Genomic DNA, 16,836 nt, shown 5'->3' on the forward strand with positions numbered 1-16,836 from the left:
AAACATGGGCTAAAAAAAGGAATGAAAAGCTCAAGACAAGACAGAAATAATGCTACTAAAAAGAAGTAAGGGAATATGATAAAGCATATTATAACAAACAGAAAAACACCAGTGCTTGGAATAAACAGCTTTTGAAGTTCATGGCTCATGCCATTTGGATGTTATACAGCAAATGTTTAAATAAATTTCAAATAGGAAAACTGAGAAAAAGAGAAAGTTGTGAATAGTAAAATTAGTAGAATATCACAAAAATAAATAAATTTATTGACTTTGGAAAGTTTCCATCATCAAGTACAAATCTTTTCATACTTCATTGCAATATAAGCTGCATAGTCTAAAATGATCATTTATGAATGGGTATATAAAATATAAGGCTGTTAAAACATGTAAATACTTGAATAAAAATTAGAATCCAAATACTTTACTTCTATTTAAACTTTTTCTAAAATATTAAAAATTAGAAAATCATGACAAATCCATATCACATATTTTGGTCACAAAGGAACCATGACTTGTATGAAAATGGCAATAAAAATATTTTAATTATTACTTGATAATTAATTTAAACATATGTCTGATGTTTTAGTATTGCATGATATATTTCTGCAATATATGTTTTTCTAATGGGTACAAATATTCAATTTGAAAACATTATGTGGTGTACAAGCACTGAGATCAGTGAGTACATATTACTAGGAACCTAACTTGTTATAAAAAACATTGTTACATAATACTATGTTTAAGGAAACTACTTCTTTGATAGTTTTGAATTGTTTATTTCTGTAAGGATACCAAAATTATGTTACTAAAAACATATTTATCAATACAACTGCATTCAATATAATTTTACAAGCAGATGGTACTAGAAACCAATGAGATCATGAGTAGCTTTCTTAATGAATTTAATTTACTGTAACTATGTGGATGTGCATCTTTAACAAAGCATCCAAGAAAATGGTATTAAAGAACATTTACTGTGGTATGTACTTGAAATCAATATACTATTTGACATTTTAAGAATACCATTTTATATTCATATTAGTTCTAAATTATTCCTAATATATTCCCCCAAACTGCTATACTTTTGTGGATGTTATTAAACAGTACCAAATAATAAAACTGTCTTGTTGCAGTTCAGGAAACATGTCAGCTATTAATGAGAGTTAAAAACAATTATCAGTGTTGGTGTTTGTTATACTTATTCTTTACCATATCAGAATCACTTACAAAACTTGACCTTCATGCAAGCACCAACTTTAAACATCTTCTGGTGGTAGAAGTATGAGCTACTAAAGCATTTGTACTTTTGTGATGCATAAAATGTTCAACTTCTCAAGACAAAACCCTAAAAGAGTACTTAGGGCCATTTCTTTGAACTTATAAACAAAACCAATAGTAAAGCTTAAAGGTTTTTCTATAGGTTCACATCTTCTTTTCTTGGTTGGTGACAAAGACCAAATTAAGATCTGCTGAATTCTCTCATACCGGGGTACATTCAGGTTAAGTTTGTCAGAATCTGCAATAAAGATATAAGAAAGTAGCTGCCAAAGGAATTAATCATGATCATTCTGAATCACTTTATAATAGTTAAGGAAAGAAGGTCTTGTGTTTTTCTTATAAGTGTTACTGTATTACATTTAAAATGTAAATCTTTTAATGAGGCAGAATGGTATGTTGCATAGTCACACAAATTGCCTTATATAACAAGATGCCCAAAATAATATCAAACATATAGCAGTCATACATAAGAGGTATAAAAAAGAAAAATCCAATGTTACACATAACAGCAACACTGTACAGATGGTTCCACTGTACAAAGTTCCAACAACATGTATAGTCTGTAGCTAACCATGAAACCTAATACTTTTCATCCAAATATTGTCTTGTCAGTCAAAATAAATAGCTCTAAATGTAGAAATTATCTTTTTTCTCTTAATTTGAGTGAAAAACAAGTTTTTACATAATTTGTCAATCTCATTTCAGCATCTTTGTTTTATTGTATGCAGACTTAGTATGTGATATACTTGTTTCTTAAACATTATACAAAAACAAATGAGAATGTGTTTCATGCACTGGTGTAAAAGATTAATAAATTTACCATTTTCTGAGGCTGAAGATGTACATCTGACAGAACTAATCTCTTATCACAAAACAGTTCTTCTTGACTAGCAATGCCATCTATCAGTGTAAATTTTCAAGGCATACCACAAGCTTTTTCCTTCTTGCTTTTGCATGTTCACATGCAAATTATCATGCAACAGCTCTCCTCTCCACCAACAGTAACACAACACCACCCCTCTTCAGGTCTGCACTTTTTAATCACTTCAAGATTGGTCAACAAGCCCACATCATATATCATTGGAAGTGGGAAGGCTGGGTTGGAAATGAGATAATTATCTATAAGAAGTACAGTGTGAGAAAATACTAACTTCCAATACAATATCTTACCTCCACTTGCAAAATAGCTAGAATCCCACACTGAACTGGTGGAGGGTCAATAAAAAAAAAAGATCCCCCTTTAGGAAGTGCTCAAAGAGAGACTAGGAGGTGTGAAACCAAAGGATAACACATCACACCTCAGTGGGTGACTGCACCACATCTGATCCAAAAATACTCTTTGTTTCCTTCCGACAGTGTTGCAAATATAAAAAGTGGAAAAACATGAAGGAATCCCAGAACATGTATGACTGATGAACAACACTCCTGGGTGCCAAGTGGCTAGGCCATTACAGAATGTAGTAGAAGCTTGACCTCATTCAGTACCAGATAGTATCTAGAGTAGTAAACATTAGATCTGTGGTAGGTAGAGGATCACCTACCTCTTCATTTTGAAACAGGAATTGGCAGGAAAGACAAGCTTCTGTACCAAAATCCATCACTACTTGTGTGCAGTTCTGATGTGACCAACACCAGACCTGCCAGGAAGCTAACATCCAACAGATAGTAGGAAGAGGAACTGCTAACCTGAAGTGCATCTCTAGTCCAAAATCTGACAGCAGTGGGCATTTATTAGTCAGTCTGCAGTAGAAGTAGAGATAGAGGCTAGCAGACATGCGAGAACTAACTTAGCTGGACTACCTCCAACCAAGATTGGCCCTCATGGGAATGTACATCTAGAAGAGGGTAGGGAAGAGAAACTTTACAGTCTGATGGTAACCTGCAATAATGTACATATACATGTAAATATATTTGTGACAGGAAAGAGATCTCCAACTAAAACTTGATGTTATTTGGAAGGCCATCATGACATTTATACATAATACTAATTGTGACTGGGCCATCTACAATCAAAACCAGACCCACTGATAAAGTACATCCAGTGGATGGTAGGAAGGATGAATGCCAAGGTAAGAACTAAAAGTCAGATATATGGACAGAAACATGGCATAGTGCTACAACCAAAACCTGGCAACATCTTGAATTGTTCATCAGGTCTGCATTACAAAGTACAACATGTTAATGACAACTGAAGAATGCCACTGCCCTACTCTAAACTGAGTGGTATGATTCATCACTCAGGAGGACAGGCCTCCATGATCTACCAATGCAGTGGCTAGGAAATGGTAAGTGCTCCTATATTCTGCTATAAGATGAAGGGGGGATCTACTATGTTAACAGAGTCAGTCAACCAAAATCTGGCAGTATCAAGGAATCTCACCACTGTAGGAAGTGTCTCAACACCACAGAGCATCAGACTGTTAACAATCTCTGTCTGTTTCACTCATGTTAGTCCATGAGTGAACAGTCCATGATGAACAGATACTTGAAGCAAAAAAACTACCAAAGAGAACTACTAGCAGTCCTAAAGAACACCCCATCTCTATGTTGTGCATAACCAAATCTTCAATGTAACTGTTTAAGTTATAGGTAACAATTAAACAGACACACACAGCCAACACCTGTTGGCATCTGGAACTGTACATCAGACACATGGTAAAATATATGAAATGTGTGTGTTTTTCTTTTAGCAAAGCTACATCAGGCTATCTGCTGTGTCAATCAAGAAGAATCAAACCCCTGATTTAGTGTCATAAATCTGTAGATTTACAACTGTCCCAGCCAGGGACCACATGGTAAAAAGATCTACGACATAATCAATTTCAAACATGGTGACACAATGAACAGTGCAAATGTGAAAAGGGTGGGGTGCTGGTTATGTTAGGAGTGGTGGTACATTCCTCTTAGTGAAGAGTTACTGGATGTTCATTTGTTTGTTAATATACAGAAATGAGAGATAGAAAGCTTGTGCTGTGTGTGAAAAATTTACACCGTGCTAGTCAGAAAAAGCTATTTTGTGAACAAAGTTAAGATATTCTATCAGAAAAATAAGATACTGCAACTAATGGATCAAACTCACCTAACATTTCTACTATATTAATTATTAGGCAACTTCTGATCACCTATTATAGCACACCATTTACAGGTAGTTACTGCTTATCTAACTTTAAAATTCCTTTTGATGTACTTTTAATTTCAATAACATGAAGTATGAGATAATTTTTACAAAAAAGGTTTCCTTCTATTTTTGAACTTGTGTTTTTTGAAATATATATTATTTTCCTGCTGTAGTATATAATTTAATATGCAGAATAGTAGTCACACAATTTGCACAAATAAGTTTCATTAATTCCAAACAGGTATATGTTTTGTGCACTGTATAACGTTTTACTATTATATGATTCAATACACACAAGAACAGTCACTGTTTGCAGTTTCACCAAATCTTCATAAATATTCTTTAAGTACATATTTTCATCCTTAATTAGAGTCTATTTAACATTAACTTTAACACTCTTGAAGTGTTCAAATTATCTGCACATCACAATAGATGCATTTTTCAGAATATTTATCTATATAATCTATTTTAGTCCAAAACAATCAGTCAATCCACAGGAAACGCGAGTATTTGTCAATGATTTTATTACTAGCAAAAAAAAAAAAAGCTATTAACATTTCTGTGCCACAACCTAACTACTGACAAATTGTTCAAAAACTACCAAGAAATATGATTAAGCAAGTAGAAATTTTTATGACAAAAATACTGGCAGATATCTTGTTTGACAACATATCTGTTCAAAACAAAAAACATGATAATTCATTTCACATAGGCATCAACAGTTTATGTTATGAAAACATTTTTGAAGCTTTTTCTGTATAAAATACAAAAGTACTATAGTTATATTGGGATACAGATTTCTAAAATTGATGTTCAGAATGTGTCTCATTTTCTATGATTAAACTGAATATTATGAGTGATATGGAAGAAACTTTTTGAGAAAATATCACAATGGTAGAAGCAAAGATATGGTATAAACTAACAACTAACTACTGCTGTTATCTGATTGAGCAGTTTCTCAAGTCACCTTTCTTCTTGAAAAGATAGAACAGAAATCTGAATAATAGACACTTATAAACTTACAAGGTATCAAGTTTGAATGTTTTTATCACAGCAACTGCAAAACTTTATCTCATGTAAATGTGCCACTGTAGATTCCTTGAAGTAACAGTCAAAGTAAACTTATGAAGACATATTTTGCATAAAAAAAAGAAATTATCTAATACCTACCATCAACTGGAATCAAATATAAAAGAAAATTTCCTATAAATGATGCTTTTATATCCACAGTAACACAAACCTGTCATATTTTCAATAGTTTTACAGCCTTGACATTATCAAAACATTGGTGATTATCAAGTAATCTTATTACCTTGTACTTTTGTGACATTAAAAAATAACAGCAGTGAGTAAAACTTACATGCACAGCACAATCAGGAGGTAAACTTTCCTTTGTAAGTGAGTTTTTGTAAGGCATCTAAATAAATATACACATCAGAAGCTACACAGGTTTTTATAGTTATAGAAACATATAAATGATTGAATCATTCTTTTGGTCCGCCAATAGTTTCGTCATGCAACAAGATTTTTGTAGTCTTTCAAAGTAATATCTTGACACATCATAAAAAAGAGTATGAATATGTATACTAATACAGAAAGCTATAAATGTTGCTGAAACCTTTTTCACTGGGAAATGGACTTTTATAGACCAAACAGAACAACCTGCTTCCAAGCCTTTTGTCAAATACTGAATATATTTTTCACTTAATAAAAAGAATACTTCTAGTCATAACACTAACCTCATTTAATATAAATATCACTTTAACAAAGCTTTGTTGCTTGTAAGTCCATCATATTAAAAAAAAGTTTTTTTGAAATAAAAAGGTAAATATTTCTCTAGTTTCAGAATTATAAAGTCCAGATTTCATACACTATATCATCAAAAATTATTTTAAGATAGCACAACATTCTCAAAAGACATAAACTGTGTTTACCTCTACACTTTCATTCAAGAAATATTATTTCTGAATTCTAGTAATGTATAATGTAGCAGTAATAAAAGGAAGAACTATATAAACAATTCTAAAACTTAATTTTTTTTTTGTGTGGATGTGTGGATTTTTGTGTTCCTTAATTAATAAGGAGCTTCCAATACATTAATGCAGGGGGTAATACTGTTCTCTTACAAGAAACTAAACATCCTGTACACTCAGTAGTCACTTTATTAGGTACACACTTACTCTTTAACACAAATAGCTAAACAGTAAATCACATGGCTTCAAATCAATAAATAAAGCATGCAGACATGATCAAGAGTTTCAGTCGTTATTCAACCACACATTAGGATAGGTAAAATGCATGAGCTTAGCCAACTGACAGTGGAATGATTGTTGGTGTCAGACGTAGTGGTTCCAGCATCTCAGAAACTGCTGACACCCTAGGATTTTCACACACTACAGTCTAGAGATTACAGAGAACTGTGAAAAAAACAAAAACAACAACATCCAGCAAATGGTAAATCTGTGGGTGAAAACACCTTGTTAATGAGAGAAGTCAAAAGTGAATGGCCAGACTCATTCAAGCTGGCAGAAAGACCACAAATCCTCAAATAATCACTCTTTACAAGATAGCTGTGCAGAAGGGCATCTCTGAATGCACAACACGTTGAACCTTAAAGCAGATGGGCGAAAGTAGGAGAAGACCAGGCTTGATTCTATTCCTGTCACCTAAGAACAGGAAGATGAGGTTACAGTAGGCAAGGGATTCACCAAAACTGCACGACTACAGATTAAAAAAACGTATGGTCTGAGAAATCTTGACTTCTGCTGCGACACGCAGATGGTAGTGTTAGAATTTGGTGTAAATAGTATGAATCCATCCTGCCTTGTGTCAATGGTACAGGCTAGGGGTGATGGTAAATTGGTGAGAGGGGATGATTTCTTGGCACACATTAGGCTCCTTAATACCAACTGAGCATCATTATGCCACAGCATACCTCAGCATTGTTGCTGACCATGTGCATCCCTTTATGGTCACAGTCTATCCATTTTCCAATGATTACTACCAGCAGGATAATGTGCCGTTTCACAAAGCAAGCATCATGTGAAGCTGATTCCACGAACATGACAGTGACTCCAGTGTACTCCAATGGCTTGCATAGTGTCCAGGTCTCAATCCAATAGAGTACCTGATGGATGAGGTGGAATAGGAGGTTCACAGCATTAACGTAGCCAACAAATCTTCAAAAACTGCGTGATGCTATCAAGTCAGTATGGAGCAAAATCTCTAAGAAATGTTTCCAGCACCTTGTCGAATCCATGCAGCAAAGAATTTAGGCTGTTTTAGAAGCAAAATAGGAGTCCTGCTTGGTAGTAGACAGGTGTACCTAATAAAGTGGCCACTGAGTGTATGTGTGAGAATACTGTTCTCTTCAGGGTCAAAATTCTGCAGGAACCCCTTGGTACTGGAAGTCATTTGAGGCATCTAGTCATTTTTAATGCTCACATGAAGATTTTTTATTGTACAAAAACAAATCCACTTCACCCAGCTAAGTACTTTTTTGTATTTGTTGGCATTTTCAACTTTAGTTCTCTTACAAGAAACTTACTACCTAAACATGCAGGAATAAATATTATTCTCTTACAAGGAACTTACTACTTATATATGTGGAATTAGTACTCTTCTCTTATGAGAAACATACTATCTAAACATCTGGGGATCAATACTGTTTTCTAACAAGTTTTCAAGCAATTTTAAAACTTAGACATTAATAAAACTGACAGTAAAAAGTAGTTTCATAATTTCTATAGTTAACTTGCAAGTGATGCTTTTCAATGTTAATTATCTAAATGAACTAAAAACTTCAACTCTTTCACAATGAAAAATGTTTGTAACAAATAACTATTTATACATTCTAAAGATGAAATAAAGATTGTCATGATCTTCAGAAATGTAAACATGCACAAGTCAAAAGAGTACCAAAAATCTGTATATATTTCCATCAATCAACTAAGAATTTGTACTACACAGTCCTTTCTCCTAGTTTTAAAATAGATTTCTTACTTTATTAAATATTGAACAACAATGTGTGTATGTTTGTATACATATACCAACAAAGAACAAAAGATACATTAACTAATATAAAGTTAAAACCATAAAATACAAAAAGATGAAGTGTAACAGAAACACAAAATACTTTTATCAATACAACTTAAAGAACTACAAATAGAATGATAAAATATTTCGTGTACTTCCCTTCAAATGCTACAGCTAGAGATGGTACTGCAGATATAACAAAAGTAATTTGTTAAAAACAAACAATAACAAAGCAGTTACAAGTTTTATCATGTCTGTGAATGAAAACATCTAGACACCGAACATCAATACCGCATATCAAAACCACTGAAACCATTCCTATTTTCTCTACATCAAAGGCTTCTTGTTTCACTGTGGTGTTTTAAGTGCAAATGCACAACTAAATTATGAAGTTGTTTTGAAAGAAAATATTTAAGAAGTAGCCATAATTACATGTTTATATCCCTGGCTTTTTGGTTAATCTGCCCAACTAAACACATCAAAACACTATCATGATATGTTTAATAGGCACTGAGAACTTCCAATTTCAAGCAAGGAACTCCATTTATTATGAAGGCTGAATAGAATCAATGTGCTGTTTTGGAGAATTTCCATAGCAAAGCTGTGCAGGTCTTGGATGTACTTTTGCCGAGTGTTTCATGTTATGTTTTATTGAGTAAACACTGTTCATCTTACTAAGTCGTTCCAGAGAGGGTATTAAGTCACGTAGCTCAGTGTCAGATACATCATCAAACCAACAAGAGATGGGTACCTGGAAAGTTAATGATATAAATTAAATATGACAACTGAAAACAAATATGCTTAAATAGCAGAAGGAAATTTCTTCAAACATTGGTAATACCAATTTATCTTCATATTATTTTTATAACTTACATTTCAAAGTGATTTAAATATATAGTTCACATTAGGTTTATGATCAGTTGGATAAAACATTTTTTAATATTAGGTTTTTGATGAAATAAAAAGTAGAACTTACACAATCCTGAGAGACATCATTTGGCTGAAGCCTTTTTATTTTTAAGCTTTCTGTTGTTAAAATACAAGAATGACTTCCAAGGTACTGCACAAAAATTATAGAAAAGGAGTAATGCAAAAAAATAAATATAGAAAAGACTTACTGCATTATCTGGATGGAAAATATATGAAGCAGGAGAGTTATCCAAAATAACAACCTTATGCAGATCTCTTCCTAGTCTTGCCAAGTCCTGAAACACACAATCTTATTACCCTACTCATGTTCCTATCATGCTGTGAAGTATTCTCAAAATACAAAGGATATGTTACATTTGTAGCTCAACACACAATTCTTGTAATCTCTTGTATTCTCACAATACAAAGTATATGTTACATTTGTAGCTCAACACACAATTCTTGTAATCTCTTTACTCAGCAAATCTTGGTGTATTTTTGCATCAAGAAAATAAGGTAGAAAAGTCCTAGATAAGCATTCTCGGAAATACACTGAAATTCCCACATTTATAATACAATTTAAATTTATTTAATCTTAATGGAATGTTATGAAATATATTTACTATTTTTTTAAGTCTGGGCTGAAAAATTAACAAACTAAATTTATTTGTAATACTTGTTCACCTTTTGATATTTCAAACCTTTTATGAGGTTTTTGTTTTGTGGGAGCATATTGTTCACTGGTAGAAATCACCTCAAATCAAGTAACCACCTAATCATCACAAAACTATCAAGTAACTATTTATTTATATATTCTCGGAACATTAAAATGAAGAGAAACAGTCTTAACGCATACACAGTCAATTAAACATTCAAACTTCTTATTTCATGAATAACTGACAGATGTGCATGCCTTACTTTGACACACCTGCTGCCTAGGGATTTACATGCTACATTCTGTGACATTATTTAATTACGTAAGCATTACTTTAACTCATTGCTAAAACAAACAACTTGCAGATTTTATTTCAAGACACTTTACTAGAATATTAAGAAAGAGTGCAAATGTACATGAATTCAGTGATGTAATCTAACAGATAAAAAAAAATTACATATTTAGTGATGCTTCTTAGAAATAATAGCTTCCATTTTGTATAATAAGGAAAAAAGACAGAATAGCATTTACGTATCAATATTTTGATTCTTCAGTCTAAGAAATTTCATTAGATCTTTCAGCTACAATAAACAAGGTACAAATACTGTGGGGCTCTAATATTCCAATATAAACTGACCTTCACATAGCTGCTCCTGAAGAAGACACAAGATTCCCTGAACAACCTAGATCGAAACACCCCCCATTTATCAAGGAGATCTGCAACAGGATCTGCATACTAGTGGTAAAATAAAACAATACTATAACCATGTTTCAGTTTCACTCTTCTACTTAACAATATAGTGTGATTTCACAAGCTTAATACTATTCAATTATAAAAGGTATCTTTACTGACTTTCAGTTAACACTAAACAAGACAATATAAAGAAAGAACATAAAAAGTTCACGCCTGATATTAAATATAGAGCATGAACTAACTTTGTTTTAACATACATAAGGGATTAAGGTTTGATAGTTTTGAACAATAACAATGTAATAGTTTGCAAGAGGATAGGTTTACAATCTAATATATTCCACTTATGCTTGATATATGGTGCTCAAAATAAAGAAAAGTAATATTTCCACTATTTATCTTGCTTAATTTAAGTAATTACCTTTGCAATTATAAACATTTATGAGTGAAAAGAGAACAATATATAACAATTTGTTAACTACACTATCTGCCATATGAAGTGCAGATGAAGCCTTTCATTCAATATTAGGACTCATTACTTAGTCTTCTTGAAGTCTTTATTTAACTTCAAAGAGATTACCGTACTTCTTTACAAACACTGTTTAGGATAACACCACCATCACATAACAGTATGTTTAAAACGTTAACCATGGACCTCAGTAGTATTAGAATAAACTGCACAGATATTTACTGAAACTAAATAAAAAAAAAAAACACTAAATGAAGATTAATATAAATAGCTGACCCATACACAAGAATTTTATAAAGATTACTAAATAGTAGAAGCATGTTATTTGAAGCAACATGCTTAACACATCTACATATAGTTGATTCACAGTCAGTTCTTAACTATTTGACAGTTCAGTACTACTACAAATAAGGCTTATGGCTAGAGGGATGTGCTACTATCCAGAGATACAAATCCCAGAGTGCAATTTCAAAGAACATAACAGTGAACAGCATTATCAAGGGAAGATTAACAAGTCTATATATAGATGTTAATCTACCTGAAGAGCATCACACCAAATACAGGACTGCTGTTATCAATTTTCAGTTCATAAAATGGTTGATAATACACAAATAACTTCTTCAACATGCTACTAACAGAAAGAAGCAGACTACTGTATGAGAAATACTTTGTGAAAGGTGAATGTTTATTTCAACAACAAATAAAATCCAGATTTGCTTGAATAATTTTGATAAGAAACAAGCAATTTGCTACCAAACACAAAATGAAAAGGACTTTCCAATTTAGTACAAGATATATCAAAATCCACAGCTGCATTCCTGCAAATAAAATATTAAACCAATGTTCATACCATACTGACATAGGTATAATATCATCAAGCTGCAAACCCATGTATTTTTGTGTATCCAGTTTGCTTAAATTTTGTTTTTTAAACCACATCAAAGTGCAGTGTAAAGTATGTAAAGACATATAGTTTAAAACTGACTTCAACATCTTCACAGAAGTTTATTACAAAAGAAAGTGTACCAGAAGAAAATGAATTAATGCAGTAATCAGGATGAAAAAGAATGAAAAATAATACAAGTATTTCCACAGACAGCTCCATATATGTAACAGCAGTACAGAAGGTTGCGTACATTATATGAAAATGTCTTTAAATAAGCAACCCACTTGACAATAGCTCCCATTCAACTGTCATATACCCCAAACAGTGAAAGAATGAAACAGGTATCAATACTAATCCACACAAAACGACACTATTCAAGTAAACAAATGCAGTGTCTTTAGATTTCTGTGTAATGAGCGATGAGAAATCACCATTCTTGTACACTGGATAGAGTATGTAAAAGCCATGAAGTGAGGACTGTAACATGACAACCTCATCATAGACCCTTCTACAATGAAAACTGTGCTTAAGGGCTACTGTCAATATTCACAGTTATTCACAGTCATCAGTTGGTGTATGACTAGCTGTGGTAACATTAACATGGTGAGGTTCAAAAACTGTTTCAATACATTATACTTGTCCCTCTGTATATGTTTCAAATGGCATTGCAATAGATATAACTTTAGAAAAGAAAACTAAACTAGTACAAAGGACTAGTCAAAACTGTGCTTTATTTTGTTACAATAAATCCAAGTAATAAAGCAAATTATGTATGTACTTTCATGGCTTATTACTAGAATTTCATACATTTTCATGATTTTGCCATTTCTGTGTATTGTTTTCTTCTCATGTTTAACTGTATAAAAATCCAAACCGTTAAATAAAGTTGTGCAAACTTGTCATTTCTCTATTTAAATCATAAATATTAGATTATGTTGTTACAAGGCTCAGTAACAAGTTTATAAACAGAAAATGCTATAATTAGAAGATGGTTGTAATAAAAACATGGACTAAAGATTGCCAAAAATAATAATATAATAATTGTATACACTACACACATGTTAAACTATACCAAGAATAATGTCAATATAATAAACACACATACACATACTAAAAACACAATTATTTATTTGTTAAATAAAAAGTATATTTTAAAAGTTAGCACACAGTAGCATATACAAAAGTTGTGATGGTTTTCAAATGAGACTCAAAACTCAAGCACTTTCAAATAGTTTACTATTATTCTTTTCTATTATGGTATCATAAACACAACTAAAGATTTACAGCACTGGATTAAATAATTTATACAGGTCACATATTTTTAACTGCTTGATTGTCTAAGTTTACTTAATAACACTATAATAAAATCCATCTACACTATCTTGCATTTTATACTGCTCAAACTATACTAAGAAAGAGAGAGAGAGACAGAGTTTATGGTTATGCATTTATGGTTTCATATTCTGAATTCTTACTCATAAATGTTGTTATCTGCATCGTTTTTGTCTTCATCTCAGCCTTTTGTTGGTGAGATGCCGATTTTGTATGTCTGGAACAAACGTTTATCCTGCCATGCGCCACAGAAAATAAATCAATGTGACAAACTGTACAAAACGCATGACTGTCACTGACTTTTTATGCAATGACTGGATATTTTGCACTATACTGTTTCCTAAATTTTTGATTCATAGTTTTAGTCCTCTTAGATTTGCCACAAACAAGACAGTCTGGTGAACGAGGCCTCTTTTTTTCCAACTTGTAAACGATCGCATTGGTGTTTCTATGCTGCTTATAAAACGAGAAATACCCATCTATGCGAGCGCTGATTGGCTGACAAGCACTGATGACATAACTATGGATTCTCCCAAGTACCTAGTATGGAGAAGCACCACACTCAGACTATTGGTAGACATCGGAGATACAAATATTTTTTATTATTTCAAGCACAAACATGATTATCAGAAGTACCCATTTGGACTATGTCTTTTATTTATTATCAAAATTTATTTGTATCTCACTAGAAATTTTCTTTTCACCCTTTTGAAGCCCTGGGGGAACAATTTATCACTTTATTGTATAGGCCTATATAATATATAATAATTTGGGAGTTGCAACAAGTCGTAATACTTGTCTGTATGAGCATATAGTCGTAATGTATACACCAAAATCATAATGGTTGGCATCTCTGGGATTATTAAAAATGGTCATGATCAGTTTTACGGTTGTTAGGAAGAGCCATAACAGCTGGAAAGGTTAATTAGAAAGACCATGATCAACTGGAAAGGTTAATAAAAAGGCTGTGATCAATTGGGAATGTTTTTAAAAAAAGCCACAGTTAGATGGAAAAAATATTACCTCTTAATTTATAGGCTTGGTCATTCTGCCCAACCTTATAACCACCATGTAACCATACAAACTATAACCTTTATATCATCACAAAATCCAGTGAGGTTTCTTTAGGAAATAATACAAGCACTTACTGTGCTTAAGTAAAAAAATAATAATTTTTACTACATATATATAGGTGAATAGTCTGAATACAAAGTTATTTTTTTATGTTAAGATTAATATCACTTTTTTCAACTTATAATTTTCAGATTTCATTCACAAAACCTCTACAAACCTCCTAAATGAATATCAAACATTTTCTGAAAAAAAAACTTGATATTTTATGTTATTTTTTCTACTCTAATGCTTTATTAGCTTGGTCTATTTTACCAAACATGCAACCACCACAAAAAAAAATGAAATAAACCCAAATTACTCTCTTTTCTTTCAATATTGACTGCAGATTGCAACAAAAAATTACAACTATTTATTCTGAATGACCTCAGACTCATAACAGTTCACATCCATTTCTATTTTTTCTTTCCATTTTGAACTGTGGGTGACAAACACCTGGTGAGCAAACAGCTCAAGTTATGATAAAACAAAGTATTACATAACACACATGTAGCTCACACATATATTCCTCACCAAGTAATTTTGTAAGTTCATTTTTTCATTTATGTTTTCTTATCTAACCTAACCAGTATCTAACATTTACAGTAGTTATTTTTATAATAAGAAATACAAAATATGCATAAAAAATATGAAATTTTGTACTCCACATACATCTTAGTTAGAAAGCAATTTAAATTATTGATACAGGACATTATATGCTTTATGCACATTGTTAATTTGTGCTATAAGCTAAATACTTGAAAAGAATAAAAATCTGTAAGTTAACTTTTAATAGCATACTGAGACTTCAGCTCAGAATCGGCAATAGTAACTTTGAATCTATACATTGAATAATTTAAAAACTATCATAAGAACGAGCTAATATCACACAACTTAGTAAATAGTTTATAACACTGAAATCGTACTTTCAATAGATATTTACCTCCTCACACAAAACTATCTCAACTTTGGTTTTCCCTCTGTGCTTTGCTACAATGTTTTCAACAGTGTGCCAGTTTTTTAAACCCATTCATTTTTGAATCATTGCAGCAACATGTATTGATCATATGACTACCCTCCACCACTTAAAATATCACAAGTAGCTCCCTCTACCACTGAAGCATAATCCTCACTTTTGAGAATTGGCAAGTACACACCAGATACACTGGCAAATAAGTGGGGAGGGAGGAAAAACAGGACATAAGAGGGTAGAGGTAAGTACCCATGAGAAATACAATTTCAGTGTTTGAAAACATTAACTTCCAAAACAGTACTACCTCCAATCACCCAATCCCACATTACAAAAGTAGAGGTGGGCCAATGAAAGCACAAAAGTAATCAAACAGCAAAGAACAATCATTGTGAAAAAAACACAAAAAACAGGCATGCCATAACTTTAAAAGGAGGCACATCTGTGAGGTATAATACTACTTATGGAACAGGTATGCTCTTTGCCCTGTAACAAAGTAAAACACATAGGTCAGAACTTAATAGGCAAGCACCATGCTACGTAATTCTGCCTGTGGATAACTGACAGTACCTATGTTCACACACATAACAAGTGTGAGCATGTGACACAATCATTTTCAAACTTGAAGAAGGTGCCTGGAATCAAATATAAGAATACATCACTACGACTAATGGACCATAAATGCATATGAATAGGCCATGTGTGGTCCATCTGGTCAAAAATAACAATAGAAGCTCCTTTCACAAGATTGTAATATCAACAAGTGTAGTCTGCCCAGGCAAAAAACATCCAGAAAAGGTACTTTGGTATATATTGAATTATGTCAAGTGCTGTCCATTCAGGCAAAATACATATGGAGGAAATGCCTTGTGATATGATGTAGCATGGCAAGTGCAACCCATCTGGACAAAAAGCATCCAGTGGAAGTGCCTTGCATAAAATTGTCCATTTCATATCTTGTACAAAACATATATAGAGCAACAAGTGTGCTTCACCCAGACAAAATTATCTGGGGTAAATGCCTTGTGACATTATTGAGCACATCAAGTGCAGTCCATCTGTGCAGGAAACATTCTGTGAAAATGCCTTGCATAAACTTTGTAGTTCATGATTAACAAACGTGGTCCATCTAGGCAAAAATACTCTGGGAGATGTGCCTTTGACTGAGCATATTATAAAATTTTATATATGTAATCTAATGACAGCAGCCCTCTTCTCATGGAGTGGGTACAAATTTCACTCCAGAGGAAACCTCCATGGTCCACCATTCCAGCAACTGGGAATGAAAAGTGGCAAGGACTCCCATACTCCACTGGAAGAAATAGATGGAAAAATATGCACTCAGTAACCCAGAGGAACAACACACTGGAGACAGTGCAATGG

At 32.6% G+C, this 16,836-nt stretch overlaps 1 protein-coding gene across 3 annotated transcripts in view; it reads right to left on the reverse strand.

Annotated features, from left to right (window-relative positions):
* Positions 1-243: 243 nt before the first annotated feature.
* The window catches only part of LOC143225755 (carboxy-terminal domain RNA polymerase II polypeptide A small phosphatase 1-like), a 54,388-nt gene continuing 37,795 nt past the window's right edge, over positions 244-16,836 (reverse strand). For 2 of the 3 annotated variants that reach the window (XM_076455705.1, XM_076455706.1), the window contains exons 6-8: positions 10,633-10,731; positions 9,550-9,636; positions 4,904-9,182 (exon numbers count right to left, since the gene is read on the reverse strand). In XM_076455705.1, coding sequence (XP_076311820.1) covers positions 8,979-9,182; positions 9,550-9,636; positions 10,633-10,731 — 390 coding nt within the window. In that variant the 3' untranslated portion in view covers positions 4,904-8,978. Of the gene's footprint in view, positions 1,517-4,903; positions 9,183-9,549; positions 9,637-10,632; positions 10,732-16,836 lie in introns of those variants that run through there. The other variant, XR_013014058.1, reaches the window with a different exon arrangement.

Source organism: Tachypleus tridentatus, chromosome 9 (assembly GCF_004210375.1).
Source record: "Tachypleus tridentatus isolate NWPU-2018 chromosome 9, ASM421037v1, whole genome shotgun sequence".
NCBI classification, from domain to species: Eukaryota; Metazoa; Arthropoda; class Merostomata; order Xiphosura; family Limulidae; genus Tachypleus; species Tachypleus tridentatus.